General features: G+C 40.8%; 2 protein-coding genes across 6 annotated transcripts in view; both read right to left on the bottom strand.

Moving 5' to 3' along the window:
- Positions 1-4,625, bottom strand: part of ddr2 (discoidin domain receptor tyrosine kinase 2) — a 43,385-nt gene extending 38,760 nt beyond the window's left edge. For all 4 annotated transcript variants that reach the window (XM_015397783.1, XM_015397785.1, XM_015397786.1 and 1 more), the window contains exon 1: positions 4,478-4,625. The gene's annotated coding sequence lies outside the window, so the exon portion shown is untranslated. The remainder of the gene's footprint in view (positions 1-4,477) is intronic.
- A 3,247-nt stretch (positions 4,626-7,872) lies between these two features.
- The window catches only part of uap1 (UDP-N-acetylglucosamine pyrophosphorylase 1), an 18,133-nt gene continuing 6,359 nt past the window's right edge, over positions 7,873-19,646 (bottom strand). Inside the window, exons 4-11 of one of the 2 annotated variants that reach the window (XM_015397793.1) lie at positions 18,804-18,979; positions 18,554-18,726; positions 13,972-14,165; positions 13,760-13,900; positions 11,160-11,348; positions 10,930-10,956; positions 8,579-8,645; positions 7,874-8,505 (exon numbers count right to left, since the gene is read on the bottom strand). In XM_015397793.1, coding sequence (XP_015253279.1) covers positions 8,413-8,505; positions 8,579-8,645; positions 10,930-10,956; positions 11,160-11,348; positions 13,760-13,900; positions 13,972-14,165; positions 18,554-18,726; positions 18,804-18,979 — 1,060 coding nt within the window. In that variant the 3' untranslated portion in view covers positions 7,874-8,412. Of the gene's footprint in view, positions 8,506-8,578; positions 8,646-10,929; positions 10,957-11,159; positions 11,349-13,759; positions 13,901-13,971; positions 14,166-18,553; positions 18,727-18,803; positions 18,980-19,646 lie in introns of both variants that reach the window. The other variant, XM_015397794.1, reaches the window with a different exon arrangement.

Here is a 19,646-nt window from a genome sequence, read left to right as displayed (position 1 = left end):
AGGAAGAAACCTCCAGCAGAACCAGGCTCAGTGTGAGCGGCCATCTGCTGAGGCCGACTGGGGTTCAAGGAGACAGAAGCAGAGATACAAAAGGCAATTTTAATGTTGAATAATTGTTGATAGACGGCTTTATGTGGAGGTGAGGCTAGTCATGAGCTGATGAGGCCAATGGGAGCCTGTCTCTAACCGCCACATTATATCGAGTAAACTGAGCTCAGTGGAGGAAAGTCCCTCAGTTTCAGCAAAAGCATTAAGATGATCAGAATATCATTGTATTTTGGTGGTGCTTCATCAGGTTTACTGTCTGCAGGATGATTCACCCTGTCATAATAACCTCCAACTGATTCTGTGAACATGCCAAAGGGATCCACTTCACTCTGATGGCCTCCACAGTCACCATGTCTTAGTTTAACACCCCTGGGATGCATCTGAATGGGAGATTTCCATCATGGATGTGAAGCAAACGGATCTGCAGCTGCTGCTGATTGCAGAGGAAGGTTTCCAGCATATTTTTCAAACTGCACAACAGACAATCGAAGCAGCTCTAAAGGCAGAGAGAAGTACAGCTCAGTACAAGCAGGATAAATCCAGATAACAGTTCAAGCAACATATAATCAGGATAAAAACCCACTCAGCAGGCTCATAATGGCAGGTGAAACAGAAGATTCACATATGCTGGGCTCTTAAATCAAATCTCTTGCTTATGGCTGTAAAATATGAGTGTTTAAATGACTTTAGACAGCCCATAATCAAGAGAAAACAAACAGAGACAGTGATGTGGAGGAGCCAGTTTTAAACAGACAAACCAAAAGATTCTGCCAAGTGTAAACAGGACAGAGAGAATGAAATAGGGAAAGAAACACTAAGACCACATTTGCAAACAAAAGACACGACCACCAGCTACAGTGAGGAACAGGGGACTTGGATTACAACTTCTTTTTCATTTGTTTTTATAACTGTTTTTATGTTTAGTCTCATTGTTTTTGAAAGCAGAGATTAAACCGATTCCTCTAATATATGAGGAAAGTAACTACAGGAAGAAATGAAACATCTAGAGAAACCAGAGCCAATTGTCTCCCTATGTTTTAAACTAAACTTTAAAACAAAGAGAGTCAAGTCCTACTATTGCGATCCTGAAATAGTAGGACAAACCCCTCTTCATGTAGGCTACATGTAACCCCATCCATCTCAGAGGTGTGTGATTATGACCAGGTCCAGCTAAGGTCAAAGTGCAAAGAAAAACACTGCAGTATTTTAGGCTCCATGTTTCTAAAATGTCACTATTTATACCAAATTACAAGCCAGGGAACAGCTGGTTTACTGTTTCCAGAAGCATTGATTGGAAAACGCTCTCAATCAGACAAACGTCAGAGTTAAGTTACAGCCGAGCTGCGGTGCGGCGTTTTGAATGTGGGGGTGGAATTGCAGCCTTCGCTGTGTATGATTAGGGCTTATATGAGAGGATGTCAGTCAGGCATGGGGCTGTGGAGGGAGGGGTTGAAATAACAGACACATGACGACAACACCATCAAACCACGTCGTTTCTCTAACTTCTACCCATCAGTTTGGTTTCTGTGTTGATAAACTAACCTTCCCTCATCCTCTCCTCTCCCATGAGCAAAAATCCTCTAACTTACTTTTGTATTTTTTTTGTCGTCATGAAGACACAGCAAAACTATACACAGGGTGAAGCAATTCTCAATTCAGTCAGGTAAAATACAGAAGCACGTTTATCCTGAACTAAAGTATTTCAGTTTCAATTCAGTTTATTTCTATAGCAAAAATTCACAACACAAGTCATCTCAAGGCACTTTACAATTCAACCAGATCATACAGTCAGATTGATTCAAAGTTTTCTATCTAAGTTGATTGCATTGACTCATTGACTTGCAGGCAATCCCTCACACTAAGCATGCTTGTAGCCACAGTGGAGAGGAAAAACTCCCTTTTAACAGCAAGAAACCTCCATCAGAACCAGGCTCAGTGTGAGCGGCCATCTGCCGAGGCCGACTGGGGTTCAAAGAGACAGAAGCAGACAGAAAAAGAAGCATAGATACAAAAGGCAACTGTCCATCAGTTCCACAGGCGGCCCCGTCCAGGCAGACAAGCTTCAAGCCAGCTCCCATGTCTGATGATACTTTCCCTTTTTTTAAACATTTTTTAGGTGAAATATTTACTCTGGAATATATTTTTCATCTTTTTATTTTGTTAAATATCTAAATAAATAGAAGAAAGTGGAACAGGAACACGGTATCTCAAGCTGTGGTACAACGTTTGTAGCCTGGGTGCCATTCCGAACTTAGTCCCGCCCACAACGTTTGAGGTCGGGAAGTTCGGTCTGGCTCTGCTCCATAGTAGCGCGAGTATGCTCGCCCACTCTCTGGCGATCCAGTCAAATTGTCAGGGCGGGCTTTATACGATGATGGACAGATGATCAAGAGTAACGTAATCAACCACGTGACCAAAGCGCGCTTGGGTGACAACAACAATGGCTGCCGCTGGAGAGTTGAGGTGAGTAGATTCTGCTATTAGGTCTGTTCTAGAAGATATCGACAGCAATTTAATTTTAAAAGAGGAACAGAGAAACGCGATCAAGGCTCATCTTCTTATTCTAGGCGTGCAACTGCACGCTTTGATTTTTGTTGACAACAACTATGCGTCGCTTAACATACGTCACGCACTCCGTTGCTCTCATTGGTTGTAGGTCTATGCAATTGAGTGCAGAGGCATTTTTTTTCCTGGTTCCTTCGAAACACGCCCCATAATCACAGCTCTATGGAGCAGTATCAGACTCATATTCTGACTAGAATTGAGTAGGACTACGTCAGGCTACAACTTTTGCACCTGATCAGAAATCTTTCAATCAGAAACAGATTAAAGGCTGATTAATTTGTAGCTTTTATGTGTGTATTTTTCGACTTTTATGTAATATTTTCTCATGATTTCACCTGTAAGTATGTGTGAAAACCGTCGGGTATAATGATTAGTAAAAGGATTTGTAGTTCATTCATCTTTTTCACATTTACTCACAACACAGCCAGAAACTGAGTGAGCAAATGGGATTAAACGTGATAGATAGATGCAAAACAGTGCAAAATGTTACAGGAATTGCGATGGTAAATCGTTTTCCCCATTTAAGAGGAAAAAAACAGTTGGAAGGCCCTTTAATTCCATTTCCTTAAAACAAAATCGTCCTACAGGAGAGAGTTCAATCTGATATCCAAACATGGAAAGATGATAGTTTGACAGACAAACAGACAAACGTCATAGTCCCATCGCTTTGCTGCAGGGACAGACAGGATGCAAGTAGTTTATAGGAAGATAGACACAACTTAATCCAGAGGAACTCTGGAGAAAAACCTGTTTGCAGCTGCAGAAGACATGACAGGGATGGAGGTTTACCTGCCAGCAGGAAAACATACTAATATACCAGAACGGCCTAGTCCAAGTCCAGCAATAAATCAGTCTTACAGCTAATTATCAAAGACAAAATATCCTGCCTAGATCTTCAACTAGAGACATAACTTTAATAGATTAGTCAACTAGAAAAAAAGCACTAAATGTTTAAAAGCTGCACGTCTTTGAGGTGAATTCTGCATCCATAGTGTTTCCTGTAGAGTCTGATGCTCACAGGCAGCAGGAGAAACTCTTCAGCTCAACCTTCCTGTAACAATATTTCCATTGATCAGAGGCCGCTGTTGACTCTCCAGCTAACTAAGCGACACGGGTCAGAGTTCATATCCTCTACTCTTCAGCCAAGCAGAGAAGAGTCCTCTGTGCAGATGTCTGTTGGCCACATTCCACAGCAGCCTAGCCACATACCTGCAGCATGGAGCATCTACACACAAAAAACCCTGCAGAACCTGCAACAAAATGCTGGAAGGTTTGCAGCAACATTTAACCCAAAACTACGAAACCTTAGGAAAATCACAATGAGTTATTATTGTAGCTGTTCTGCAACAATTCACAAAAAAATACAAAAAAAGCAAGAAGCAGAAATATTTCCAAGCTTCAGATGTTTTGATTTAATTTGAGACACAAAGTGGGGTTTTTTTATAGTGTCATTCTTCAGAAAAGAGAAAAACACTTTCATGTTTTTTCCAAAATAAAAATGAATTCAGATCTGATGATGCCTGCGCCCGCGAGAACATTTGTTTCTTCAGGAGAAAAATAAGGAGGGAGGCCAAAATGGGGAAGGTGCATAAATCACATTTGAGACAACCATAACAAAGTGAAACTGTATGCAACGGCTTCTGTAGAAGATATCTGGAGCAGATGAAGTTCAGTCTGGCAACGTATCGCTCTACTCTGCATCTACCATGCTGAAAAGTTACAGACAAATCAGGCAAACAAAACTAAAAACATACCAAAAAAATGTAAAAGATGTCACAAAGCTTTACGAAAGCAGATGAAATGTGTGAATTTTCTAACAGGGAAAAGAAAAACATCTTAAAACCAGCAAGGTTAGATCACTTACTTTGTCTTCTTTGGTCTTCAGAGCATTTGCTCAAAGATCCGTTTAGTTTATTCCAGTAGGAGTGAGACGGCTGGATGCCTCAGTCCTCCACCGTCCAGTTGTCAGTCGCCTTCAGCAGGACTCACTCGGCTGATGTAAGACGCCTCTGCACTGAAAGGAAAAAATAGAGAGGCAGAGGCGAGAGAGGGAGAGAGAGAAAGAGAGAAGGAGGAGGGAAAAAACCCTCACATTCTGTGGATTCCTGGGAATGTGCCATAGTCCCAGAATTCCACACATAAGGTTTCAATTAAGGCTGAATCCAAGTCTCAATCAAAAAGCTTTCTGCCACCTGAAAAGAGGCTTTCTTTTGACTGTAGCTGCTTTAAAGTAAAGAAGCATGTGAGCTTTAATCACAGCAGTCATAAAAAAACAGGTTTGGATTTCTGTTTGACAAATTCAGAGAGAAAAGCGAGTCAATGCAAAGAGGCAGAGGTACTTTAGTCACATTTTAAAGCTTCTTATTTTCTCCTGATATGTTTGGATAAAAGTTTCCATCTGATGCGGAATATATTGTGGGATTCTTTGGTTTTATTGACTTGCAAAACCAGTTTATGATGATAAATCCCAATTAGGCTGAAGTGACTTAGGTGGTAGAGATTTATAAAGACAAAAGGATATGAATGAGTTTATTTCTGTCTTACAAAGAGTTTTACCAGCTACAGAAATGGGACATCCCAAAAACACCTTTTATGCCAGTGTCTCATTATACCAGCAATGTTAACTAACTTAAAACTTTAAATTATTCTTCGTTTAAATGAAAATATCAAAACATTCAGTCAGACCTGATGAGGAAGAAAAGAAATAACCTTTCTACAAACATCAGACATCTTCCATGTGATGCTGGTTGATAAAAAATGTGAAGGTTATGAAGTCAGTCAAAGCACAAAGGAGTGTGTGTGAGAAATATTAAACAGATGGTAGAAGAGCCATGGTGGTTGGTGGAGGAGGAGCCACAAATCAGAGTCTGCTTCTCTAGCGAACATCTCTGGTTGCTTTAACTCTGAAGGATCTGAGTTTTCCTGGAGTGGAGAAGCTATACGGATCTAATAATAATAATAATAATAATAATAATACATTTTATTTGAAAGCGCCTTATCAAAACACCCAAGGACACTGTACAGGCAGATAAAACATTAAAAACAGGAAGCTAAAAAGTACAAGCATAAAGGTGCCACAAAAAAACAAAACAGCAGGAAATAAAATAAAGCCTAATACACAAGCTACGGTGGTGGAAGCATTATGGTATGGGAGGCAGGGCGTTACACTCAAGTAAACCCCTTTTTAAATCTATTCAGATGTTTTTTTGTAGTGGATCGTTGCTTTTTTGTTTAACCGCAGTTTTTTCCTGTTTATTTGCTTTCTGGTAGGTTATTTTGCAGGGTTGTATATTTTGGTTTTAGTCTGATAGGCAAATCAACTTTTCTTTTAGGGTTGTTTTGTTTGTTATTTTTGCCTGCGCCCTCCTTAAAGTTTTTATCACACTTTATACAGAATACCTTTGAAAAAGCTGGAAGAACAACCCTCTTTAAATGCCCTTTTGACTCCTTGATTAGCTGTTTAAATTTATGTTGGTCCCTTATATCTCTTAGACCCAGCCAGGGACATAACACAGGGGAACAGGTTAGAGTTGAGGGGAATATGGATAAAAATACTGGAAGTTATTAGAAGACCTGAGACTGGGATGGAAATTAACTGTCCAGCAAAAAAAGACAACCTAAAAATAAAAAAAAGGACTCCAGGACCAAATTGCAAGAACTGACATTTGATGCTCAGAGAATCCTTTTCATTCAGTTTGATGGAGCTTGAGGTATTTTACAAAGACAAACAGACTCAAACCTTGTTGGAGGAGTAAAGCTGGTAGAAGAGAAGTTGTTATAAACCAAAGCAGATTTGGTTTGATGCCTTAAATGCAGGTTAATACAGATCAATGAAACACTGTTTAAAAAAATTTATACTTCTTTCTTAAAATAATTTCTGATTTACCTTTTCACCTCCTCTTGGAAATTTAAATCTCTACACTGACTTCAGCAATCTCTCACACTAAGCATGCTTGTAGCGACAGTGGAGAGGAAAAAATCCCTTTTAACATGAAGAAACCCCCAGCAGAACCAGGCTCCGTGTGAGCGGCCATCTGCTGAGGCCGACTGAGTTTCATTGAGACAGAAGCAGATATAGAAAAAGAAGCAGAGATACAAAAGTTTACGGTAAACCATCTCCACAAGCAGCCCCATCGAGGAAACATACAGCCTTACAGATGAGCTCTGAGCCAGCTCCCATTGTTAGGTTCAAAAATGTAGGTTTGTAAAATAAGGACTGAATACACAGTAAGGGATTTTCAACAACATCTCCTGCAGGAGTGGAAAGAGCCTAACCCAACTTTCAACTCTTTCCCCGACCCCCCCCCTGCAGTCGTCTTTTGTTAACAGAACATAACACATGGTTACAAAACAGTATTGTTCTGACAGAACAATTGATCAGGTCATAAGACAGGATGCTCCACCAACTGAATCACAAGGCAGGGTGGTCTTCTGACTGAATCATAAGACAGAGTGAAGTATCTCCTTGCTTCAATGTTTATATGTACACACATTAATTTTATAATCATCATTGAATAAACCTAACACCCATGTCAGAGGATGAAAGAGAGTTTAGTCACAGTTGGAGAAACAGGACTACACTGAAAAACAGGCCAAGCTCCAGCATCTATAAACAAAGGTGTTGATGGCAGCAGCACAGCTGATATTTCTCTCCAGGATGGAGTCACAGCCAAACAGGAACAGACCAGATGAAGCTCCTAGAGCTCCTGAGAAAAATCACAGGGAGCATAACAGGAAGATTGAACAAAAAATACTGCAGAACAGGAGAATAGAGATGGAATGATGAAAAGGGCTCCCTATGTCCTCCGGCGGTCTAAGTCTATAGCAGCACAAATGTAGAAAAGAGCTCCAGATAACCTAAGTATTTTGGATGAGTTATTAGAACAGTAGAGCATCAGTGTGGTCACGGTAAATGAAAATAAAAGACTATTATTCTATTTTCCCCTCATACATTCCTGCACTAATCGGATAATTTTAGCACAAAATATCAACAGAACAGAGTAAACTACAATTGTATAATTATTAAAGCACCTCTGCACCTGCAGTTCAAAAATTAATTCTGGCAGAGATAAAGATTTATGTTAGAATATGGTTTAGTTTCTGCAGCATTGGCATCGATGGAGGATCTTTAAAATGTACTGAGCTTTAGAAACCGACTAAACTGCAAGGAACAAACTGCAGCCATTAAACACAAATAATGCATTTTTGTACAATAACTAATTAAAACTATAAAAAGATCAAGACAAAAAGTTTGGTTTCCAAGTAGGAAATTTATTTTGTAAAAGAAGATAGAAATCTTTGTCTCTATCTAATCTGTGAAGATTACATCACCAACAGAAGCAGATATCATAAATACCCCCCACATCCCGATCCATGCATCCTGATAGCATGCATACCAATTACTTCATCTTTGTTTACTCTTGTATAAAAATTACAAGTTCAATTTTAGACGGTAATCTCCATCTAAACAGCATCCATCAGGACATATAAAAATAAGTCTCATAAGGAACATAAATAGATGCACTTGCTGAATGCATCGTCCAGTCAGCGAGAATTTCATTCATAATTCAACACGTGTTCAAGTGCTCTATGAAACAAACAAAGCAGGACATCAACATAGAAACTAAAAGAGCTAAAGGGGAAAACTGCGTACTTCATTGGGCTCGTTCACTTCTAACAGTCTCATTAAGTTTTAAGGGAGACGTTGGTTATTGCACAGTTTTTCTCCACAAACGGCTTGAGAAAAACAGAAAGCAGAAGAAGTTCTTTGGGTTGTTCTCCTGCGGCTCCGCTGGCTGGTTAAACTCCGTTCTTCACCAGCTCGTGGACCCCGCGCTCGTCGATCATCAGCGTCGCCTGAAACTCCCGTCCCTTCACCAACGCCTCCAGACCCTGAAGGAGCAAAACTGTCATCAAAAGGGACGCCGGGACATCCTGAATTTCTCTTAAAAGTTCCTGGCCTTACCTCCCCTGCGTAGGACACCAACGGGGAGATCTCACATTTGATCGGCAGGTCCGTTCCATCCTTCAGGCTGCGTCAATAGGGAGGGAGAGGATGAGAAGAAAAGCAGAAAGAGAATCAGGGACCATCTCATGAAAAACACAGAGGGACGGTTGTTTAGAAAAGAGAAACAGCTGGTCCTCTACCGAGGCTTGTGATTAGAGATCAAAGGTAGATAATCAGAGCTTCATGGCAACCAGTGATTAGTCCTCTGACCCGTAACACACGTCCTCCAGAAGCAAGCAGATGAATGACTGGTAATGTCTCCACCCAGAGCTTCTGAAAACCCGGGGACTCTTCACATAACCCTCACTCATCATGCCTGTTTCTGGATCCTAATCCCCGACAATCAGAGATCCCACATCTGGAGAGACAGATGTTCAGCTGCAGGAGAAGGTGAGCGACTAAAAGGAGAAGCTAAGACACATTCACCGCTCTGTGGTACGTCGCAGAGCCACATGCTTGTACTTTATGTCTGAGCAGGCAGGTGAATTTTAAGAGTCAAAACAAAGTTAAACCTGTAATGATGTTGAGAAGAAAAAGCTCAAACGGACAGGTTCAGAGTCTGAAAGTTTGACAAAGAAAACAAGTGGTTCCCATTACCCAGCATGCAATATGAGCGTACGCCCTGTGCGTACACACGGGTATGAGACATGGAATCATTATGACTAACTTTCTGAATGTTATTTAACTTAAATAATCCTTTATCACAACCGATTCAGCCCCTTTAAAAGTATTCACACCCTTTAAAACTTTTTTCCCCAAATTGTGCACTAATATTGCCTCAAACAGCATGATATTTTATTTGGAGTTTATGTAATAAACTCCAAATAAAGTAGCACATGATGTGGAACAAAGATCTCACTGGTTTTACAACAAAACAAAGAGAAAACTAAAGAAAAAGCTCACAGCATGATGCTGCCACTGTCTTCCACTAACCGCGTATTTGCACCGTTTTTCTAGAGTCACTTTCGTTCTTCTTGAGTCTCCTCCTGAAAGGTCCGCTGGATTCTGCAGCTCTGCAGCTCCCCCAGAGGAACAATGGCCCTCTGCACTAACTGAGGTATAGAGCCACGTATCGGTGAATTTCTGCTATATATGTGGAATGAACTCCAAGGTCTTTAAAGCTTAGATTATTTTTTTATAGCCAAAATACTTCAAACTGACCCAAAGTTTTCTGCCTGTAAATCTGCTGAGATTTATCCAAAAAATGCAGTTTTTTTATTGTTCTTTACTACAAGCTAATGTTTGTTTGAAAAAATCTAGACTGATTAGCTCCCGTCTGAAGGTCAGAGCTATCAAGTTTAAGAGGTTTAAACTTAAAAAAAGCATTTGCTTAGACTGCTGGAAGACATATGGACCCCTATTTCATCATTCTCTCTCTATTCTCCCACTCTGCAGAATCTGTTAGTTCAATCTCTAACATTCTGCTCTCTCTGCTTTTTCTCATAGTAGCTTCATCTGGTCTGTTCCTGTTTGGCTGTGACTCCATCCTGGAGAGAAATATCAGCTGTGCTGCTGCCATCAACACCTTTGTTTATAGATGTTGGAGATCGGCCTGTTTTCCAGTGTAGTCCTGTTTCTCTGACTGTAACTAACTGGATGTGCTCTCTTCATCCTCCGACATGGAAGCTGGCTCGGAGCTCGTCTGCCTGGCTGTGTGTTTCCTGGGCGGGGCCGCCTTTTACAGCTTCCTTTTGTGTCTCTGCTTCTGTCTCCTTGAACCCCAGTCGGCCCCAGCAGATGGCCGCTCACACTGAGCCTGGTTCTGCTGGAGGTTTCTTCCTGTTAAAAGGGAGTTTTTCCTCTCCACTGTCGCTACAAGCATGCTTAGTGTGAGGGATTGTCTTCAAGTCAGTGAGTCGATGCAATCAACTAGTTTTCCTTAGGTAGAAAACTTTGAATCAATCTGACTGGATGATCTGGTTGAACTGTAAAGTGCCTTGAGATGACGTGATGTGAATTGGCACTAAAGAAATAAACTGAATTGAACTGAATTGAATTTGCTTTCATAATTTTTTTTAAAACAATTTAAAATTGTATATCTTCTACCCTTTACTTTATAATTATGTTCTACATTGTGTTTTTTATTTAACAAAATGTGGAAAAGTTTATTAGGTGTGATTACTTTTGTTAGGAACTGAGAGAAAAAGTAGACAAACCTTTTGCTTACTTTTCTCTCATTGGAAATGATTTAAGCTGATATTCAGAGTTTGAAAAACAAACAAACTAAAAGTGTTAACAATTCTGAGCGAGAGGATAAGAGAAGCCGAAACCCCGTCACCATGCACCGAGTACAACAGGGGAATAATTACTTATCATCTGTGCCTCCTGCTCCGTCTCTGGAAACATTGTGTGGGACACACAGGTGCAACACCGAGCAGAGGAGAAGAGGAGGTGAGAGTGTGAAGCTAAAAAAACATGATGTCACAAAAACACCCCATCCAGGCCAGCACATCCAGTCACACCGTGTGGAGCAGTGGGGGCGACCCGGAGGAACCCGCTTCGGTGCTCATGCTGATCTCTGCGCTCTGTGGCTCCTTACCTGGGAATGGCGGGCACGCGCCTGCCGTTCTCGTCGATGAAGTGGCCCCCGGCGTTGAGGACCCAACGGTGGTGCAGGGACATGAGGGCGTGTCTGGCGGTGGTGGGAGTGTCCTTCCCGTCCTGAGTGTCTGCATTCTTCAGCGGGGAGAACTCGTCCTCCCGCAGCACTTCGTACACGACGAACGTCCTGTTGGGACGACATCTCGTCAGCATGCAAAGACCACAGGAAGAGACTGCGATGTAGTTTATTTTACAGCTCTAAGGTCAAATGAAGGAATCATTTTTTGTAAATCTTAGCTCAAATACTGACTTCCTGCTCAAAAACACCTTTGTTTTAGCACGTTGGCGTGGTTAGTGAGATTTCTGAGACAGTGAAACTAATAAGGCACATCTCATATTGAAGTAAAGGATATGAGCATTCATTTATTGCAAAAGTATTCATACCCCTAGAACATAAACCTTTCCATGTTGCAGCCACAGTCTCATTCAGGCAAGTGAACAAAAAAAAAAAGATGTTATGTTTATTCCCCTTTCTTCTCCTTTCTCCATAAAAACAATCAAGCTCAAGCAGAGTCAGACTGGACACAGAATGTGACGGCAATCTTTATGGTCTTATAAAGCTTATAGGTTATCCTGAGCTATCTCTATAGTTATGCTGCTATAGGCTTAAACTGCTGGAGGACATAAGGACCCCTTTTCATCATTCTATCTCTACACTCCCACTCCGCAGAATTTGTTAGTTCAATCACCTAATGCTCTCTCTACTTTTTCTCATCTTAGTAGCTTTATTTGGTCTGTTCCTGATTGGCTGTGACTCCATCCTGGAGAGAAATATCAGCTGTGCTGCTGCCATCAACACCTTTGTTTCTAGATGCTGGAGATCGGCCTGTTTTCCAGTGTAGTCCTGTTTCTCTGACTGTGACTAACTGGATGTGCTTTCCTTCATCCTCTGACATGGGAGCTGGTTCAAAGCTCGTACTTTAAAACCAATCTGACTGTATGATCTGGTTGAACTGTCTCAGTAAAAAAAAGGCCTTGAGATGCAATTGAATTACCATGAATCCCAGTTTAAATTAGGTTTGAACTTTGACTAGGACTCTTTAACACATGACTATGCTTTGATATGAACTATAGGCTAAACTTCTTTTTGAGAAACGTTTGGGCAACATAATGTTTCATTCATCAGAATAGAGGATTTAAAAAGAAACTAAGTGGTAAATTTTTTTCTTGGATCATCCTTAAAAAAAAAAAAAAAAAAAAACTTGCACATTCATGTCATTAAAAGTACAATAGTTAGCAACCTATTTTAACCTGTGAATCATTTCCAATTTTCTCTGTAAAGAAAAAAGCTTAGGCCAACATAAGTAAAGTAAAACACTTGTATTATTGCCAACATTTAGCCTTCTTAACAGCCTATTAACCCTTTATTCTGAAGCCTTCAACTGTAGCTCTGACTGCATCTTTTTTGCTGCAGTTTCAAGCCCCTTTTCCATCATCTTCCTATTTTTATACTAAGAATTACGATGAATTATTAGGGCCACAGTGGACATGAATAATGACATCAGCCCGACTGCCTGCTGTTTGACGACGTTTGTAATCAGACATCCTCTGAAAGTGAACTTTTAATTGACTGTTCGACTTTTTTCGGAACATTTCGACTTTCCTAACTCTGCGAGGAAGAGGGGAGAAATAAGTCCTCCCCAAACCCATTTAGGTTATTGTGACGTAATAAGGTGGATGGTTCTCAATACTTTTGAGTTTTTGGACCAGGAAACAAATGGAAGAGTTTAAAATGTAGCAGATGAGCAGAAAAAGATGTTTGAGCGCCTCAAAGTCATGATTTTCTTCACCAAATCTTCCAAAATCCCTTTGATTTTGAACTTTCTGATCCAGTCCTTCAGACACGCAGCTTTCATGAACATCATCATGGAAAAAACAACCACAAATCTGATGTTTATGCATCATTTTATGGTGTGATGAATACACGTGGACATCAAAGGCTCAAAGTGCTAAAATACAAAGGACATTGAAGAGAGCGGCACGTCAAACTGCGAGGATCTGAGAAGAACCATAACTCAGAGGACATTTTTAGAAATGTGGCAGCTCAGCGACTCAACCCATCTGGATTGTGCTAAAACCGTCGGGCTGCCAGGCCAGACACGACTCTGATCCGTCAACAAAGCGGCAAAACAATCATTTCTCGTCTGTTTTTAATTTCAAACACATCGTGTTTGCCTGGTGTTCATTTCCATCAGTTCAATCATCTCTGCAGTCCTGTAATTAAATGTAAATGTTGATTAGCAGTGGAATGATGTCATGCAACGTTTGAGGAGGAGGAATGAGCAAACGGCTCGTAAACCTCCATCCTCCTTCAGAGATCTTGGCAGTCCTGGTTTGCTGGATCAGACTTTGGAGAAATGTCACAGCTGAGGGTGAAGTATATGGTTGGGGACTGGAAAAAATAAAAGGGGGGGGCTTTGGTGATACTCTCAGCGAGAGCATACATAGTCCCCATTACTTCTTTATTTTAAAACAAGCACATGTTACTGTTAACTGCCCCAATAATGCAGAATAAGAACAAACTGAAGTGTTACTCACTTTGCAAACTGGAAGATGTCGAAGACAAACTTCTCCATTTTAATCCCGTTAGGTTTCTCCGGTTTGATGAGCTGACCCTCAGCGTTCACACACGGGATCTTCTTCTGGGCGACATGGTGCTGCAGCTGAGGCTCGTACTTCCTAGTAAACGAATACGCAGGATTAAGGTCCTGTACTTGGTGTGCGGAGGGGAAGGGCAGCGGAACGCTTACTGAACGACGTCTCGCAGGAAGGAGAAGCTGAAGAAGTGGTTGGCCACGTTTCCGGCATTGAACATCAGGCGGCCGTCCGAGCTGCGCTTCTCGGCCGTCGCCAGGGTGATCTCGCTGTACTCCACCACCTGATAAAGTCCGTCCACCTTACAGACCACACCCACTGCCTCGGTCGGGTTGGTTTTCTCCACCACCTGAAAACAGGAAGACAACTTTATTTGCCTAAAAGAAAAAAAGCAGCTTTAATCCGTCAATTTATTTAAATTAAGCTTCAAATTTGAAAAAGATTCTAGTTATGCACTTTTTAAAACGTTTAGTCTGGATTTCACAAACACACAACCACACATGTGTAACGAAACTCTACCGCTGCACATTACCTGGAAAACAATGCTAATAATCCTCTTGGTTTAACATGGTAGTGGCAGTATGATGCTGCTGGGATGCTTTTTCTCAGCAGGGATAGAGAAACTGAGCAGGTAAAGTAGAGGTTCCTGCCCTAAACATGTTGCCAGAGCTACACTGCCGTTGTTAGAATGGCCTAGTCAAAGGCCAGACCTACATCCAGGGGAGAATCTGAAGCAAATCCATCATTTTCTCCAACCAGTCTGAGCTTGACCCCTTTTTGCAAAGAGGAAAAGATAAAACCATCAGTTACACGGGATGCTTGAGATTTCTTGGTGATGATGTGTTTCTTTGGGTCGGTTTATTGCACCGATGTCTAAGGCCGACGTGACACAAGAATGTGAAAAACTTGTTGAAAAAGTAGTAAAATCACGTAAAAATAAAATCAACAAAACAGCTGAGTTAGAACTGTAAAACTTTAGTCCACTAATCTCCTTCTTCAGCATCCATCTGCTCTAAATGAAGGCAGAACACCCCCCCCCACACACTCTCCTTAGGTTAGCTGCTAATGACAGAGCTGAGTCATGATGAGGGGGTTGCTGAATGGGGCGGGGAGGGACTGAAACCACATAAAAAGTTTGCGGCCCTCAGTAATTCGCCCCGGCAGAGACGACCCTTCCTCCTCTGCTGCACTTTGAGACCAAACTGAGCAGGATCATTGGGCGCGTGTAAACATGAGTGAGCTGGGCCGAACTGATGATTGCTACGGCATGGAAAGAGTCTGCAGGACCAGAGGAAAAGCAGCGACTGCTGATGTTGAAAGAGTGGAAACAAAACCATCATAAGATAGAAAACTAAAGGATGGGATGTTGACATGGAGCTTGTGATGTGGTTACCAAGCGTCATTTGGTATTACCCAATCAGGAGATTTGCTGCCTATGTCCCAACAAAGTTAATTTCATGGCAACAGCAACAAGAAAGTTGTCTTTTCCTCCATTAATCTTTTTTATTTTCTTTCCAAAGTCTTAAACATGAAGGACTCAAACAGTTTCTCTGCATGTAGTTATAAATGTTGTGAGTCAAAGCTTAAAAAACAACCCATCGGGTGTCCCTCAGGGTAAAACGGCTTCCAGGGTCAAACACCAGGTTACAGGAGAACGTTTCTGTTGGAAAACAATGAATATATTTAGAGAAGTTTGCTACTCTGAGCATTAATTCATTAAAAGGCTCCTTTGCTTTCCTCCTCCACCCTAACAGAGGGTGTCTATCTAATCCTAATCAAATGGGTCGATCGGGTGTGGCTGGACTTTTCTATTAAAAACAGATTTTAGGGGAAGAAATCATCAAGGCTGAAAGGTCAAAGACTAAAAGAGGAAGAACAAACTCAGCTTTACGTAGCTGGACTCTCACATCTAAGAAGAAGAGAAAAAAGCTTAGAGCAGAAGGTTGGCAACAGGAAACTCCTCTGGAGAAATCTGCCTCATGATTAATGCGTTACTATCTGACCCTGCACAGAAATATGTGTATAAAAGTCCAGTAAATGAAGGGATCAATGGTTTCCAGGGGAAGATCTGACTGATCCACCCTTCAAAGCTATGCAACAAAACTTGAAATAGGTTTTAATGTATCAAAAATAGACTTAAAAAAACCTGAGGAGAAAAAAGAAAAACAGACAGAATGTCTTCAAAGGTCATTGCTAGGAAATTGTAGCCAACTGTATCACCGTGTCTCCATGACAACCGGGTGTGTGGGAGGCATGCCAGAAATATTTGAATTTATTCTGGCATCATAAATGTCAACATTTGCCGTTTTACACCATCACACTGACCTAAAACAAAGGATTCATTCATAGGAAACTGCTCCATGTTGAGCATGGCGAAGGATCTGTCATGATATGGGACTGAGGAGCTGTTGGAGAAGGTGTCATTATGTACTTTGTAAAAAAACCAAGAGATTAGACGTAAAAATCTAGAGAGTCTTTGCTGGAAAAAGTTTTCTTAGTGGGGGAAGAATCAAAAAGATAAACCTCAAAGGCTTCACTGTAAAAACATAAAACTGGAGAAAAGGTTGGCAGCTGTGGTTCCAGCAGACGGCCAGTCTACAGCTTTTATCTCCAACACCGGATCTTTCTACACCCACTATAAATATAATCAAACTAAAGGCTGGATTTTTTTTCAAATACTTTACTGATAAAATGATTTCTGGCCTTAAAGGGAAGCCAGAAAGTTAGATTATGTCTGTATGGTGTTTTATTAGAACTGCTCCTTTAATGGAGCCCAATGCTTAGAAAGTAGCAACAGAAATCCTGATTCAGAGGAAAAGAGGAAAGCAGCTTATGAAGGTAGATTTGTTTCTTTATCATTTAGTCAAAAAAACAAAAACTTTTCAATCAAAGAAAAAAATATTTGAATGCAAAAATATATTTGAGACTCAAAAAAATACATTTGAACACTAGATATTACTTCAAACATTATTTTCAATAATAAAAAAAGTGCTTAAATGCAATTTTTGGAGTCTCAAATATTTTTATTTGCATTCAAAAACTATTTTCTATTATTAAAAACTTTTATCTTTTCATTGAAGTAAATTTTTTTATTGGTTTTGTTTGTTTTTTATGAAGCAACTACTTTTTTTGATTGAATAATAAAGATAAATAAAGAATAAAGAAGAAGAGCACACATGTGCTACCCATTATATGGTCCAATAAAAAACTTAAAAAGTTGCTTTAAACTAAAAAGACTGGACTTCTATCAAATAAAACATTTTCAATCAAAGAAAAGTAGTGTTCAAATGTATTTTTTTTTTTTGAGTCTCAAATATATTTTTGCATTCAAATACTTTGATTGAAGCAAACTTTTTTGTTACTGAATGATAAAGACACAAATCTACCTTCATAGCAGCTCCACCTAGTGGAGAGCTGCAGCGGCTGCGACTCTGTGAACGCCATACCTTTAATAACAGCAGAAAGACCTGAAGAGCCGGTGGAACTTCCTGGAAGAACCGGACAGACAGACCGGACTCGACTGCTCACATGCTTCACTCATCCGTCACGTCCAACACGCGGCTTATTAATCCGATTGATCATTTATCACCGCAGAGCTCATGCGTCTTCACATCGTTACTAATACATTCTTATCTAATGAATGATTGAGATAAAGAAAGTTTATGAGAGGACAAAACCAGCCCGGCTGCTGCCTCAGCAGCAGGAAGTTTGCTTTTAATAAAGTGTGTCATAAAGTGAGGCTACTCTCTGGCAGCAGAAATGTGAAACAAAACATCAAACAGCCGACGCATCTGGTTTGACTGGAGACGTCGGATTCAGCTTCTGCATCTCCAACCTCCATCATTTCAGAGGAATTTCTCATTCATCAAAAAGAAGAGGTTTTTGAGGAGTAAATACGAGTTCTGCAGCATTTTTTTCATTTGAATATGAACGTAAAGAAGAAAAGCCTGAATCCCTGCCTGCTCAGGTGCTCCAGGCGGTTCATTAGCTGAGGGGCCTTTAGAGAGGAGCTCTGATCAGGGTGAGGACTTTAACCTCTAGTAGATCCTTTACTCAGGTCTATAACATACTGGGTGGAACCTATAAACTTTATAATGTTCAATGCCTTTTAAAAGTGGTAGTTTGGTCTCATAAATGTGTTTTAGAAATCATTTATATAGAGGCCAGAGGAAAAGTATTCACCCCCCTTGAATCTTTTGACTTTGTGTCAGATAACGAAGACAAAATAAAAGTCAACATGGATTTTAGAATCTGAAAATGAAAAAAACACATTTTTAGCTAAAGAGATTTTTATTTCTATACTGTTTTAAAGAACTAGCAATAATAACATGAAAACTGCTTTTTTTCTTATCTCTGCTTCTTTTTCTATGTCTGCTTCTGTCTCCTTGAACCCCAGTCGGCCTCGGCAGATGGCCGCTCACACTGAGCCTGGTTCTGCTGGAGGTTTCTTCCTGTTAAAAGAGAGTTTTTCCTCTCCACTGTCGCTACAAGCATGCTTAGTGTGAGATTGCCTTCGAGTTAATGAGTCGATGCAATCAACTGGTTTTCCTTCGATAGAAAACTTTGAATCAATTTGACTGGATGATTTGGTTGAACTGTAAAGTTTGAATTGGTGCTATAGAAATAAATTGAACTGAATTGAAATTGAATTGAAAGTCTGGTGAAAAAACATCCATGTTTGTGGTTTTATGATGAGAAAAATGGGAAAAGGACTCAGGATCAATGACATTGGTCTACCTTGGCTCCGCAGTCGGCTCCCTTCTGCACACAGAACCCAATAAAGGTGGGATCGGCCACTTTGACCAGGATGTTGTCGACGCAGTAGACGTGAATGAACTCGACGCCCCTCCGCTGCATGTCATCCAGGATGCCCTGGTTCCCAAGAGCTCGGTACAGACCTCCGTTTCCATCTGAACACACAGGAAGGTGTGAAGCAAACACACAGATACAATAATAAGAAGGGAGTCCTAATGATCCATGAACCCACCAGGTGCCATGGACAGCTTCCCCTTGTTCTCCAGGATGATCTTCCCACCATAGTCCATGGCGGGCAGCATGCCCTGCTGGAAGAACACCACATTGTCTTTGCCTAACCCAAAGTACTGGTGCTGTGAGAAGAAGTCTTTGGTGGAGTCCATCGTCCTGCCGCTGGTCATGATGTACCTGAAGGCAGCACAGAGAGTCCGGACCCAGTTACATTAAAATAGCAGATATGGCAGAGGAGGAGGCATGCTTGGGGAATTTACATTCAGATTATAAATGATGAAACGTGGCAGAAAACATCTGAATGACTTTAAGGATTTATAATCCAGATGGTAGCATAACCTGCTTTTCTCACCACATTTTCACTTTTTAAGACGGTAAACTAGGGCTGAAGCAATTTATCGTTATTGATTGATCGTTAACTGGAGAACAGAGACTCTAAAATATGCCTTTAGCTGACAAAGCGACCCACTTAGAGCAACAATTATATCAAAATTGTTAAAAAAAATCTGTAAATATTTTGCATTTAAGATTAAAAATAAGACGTTTTCATCTGTCATTCAGCTCTATCGAGATTATGAATGGATTAATTGAAAAATGAATGAATCGTTTGGCAAAATATTCGTAATTTACAGAACTACAGTAAAGCAGCTGGCTAGCTAGTAAGTCACCCGTCCTGCAAACAGGAACAGGGATTCCTGGGTTCGTATCTCAGCTGGGTGGAATGAGCTGCCAGTCTGGGGCCTTAGGCCAGACCCTTCATGCTAATGCCTGCTTTTGGGGGTTGGCGTCCTAGTGACTAGAGACAGGGGTGGATTTACGAAATCTGGAGCCCTCTGAATGGAGA

This window comes from Cyprinodon variegatus, unplaced genomic scaffold, assembly GCF_000732505.1.
Source record: "Cyprinodon variegatus isolate N-32 unplaced genomic scaffold, C_variegatus-1.0 Scaffold886, whole genome shotgun sequence".
Taxonomy (NCBI): Eukaryota; Metazoa; Chordata; class Actinopteri; order Cyprinodontiformes; family Cyprinodontidae; genus Cyprinodon; species Cyprinodon variegatus.
This window is presented reverse-complemented; position numbering and strand designations above follow the sequence as displayed.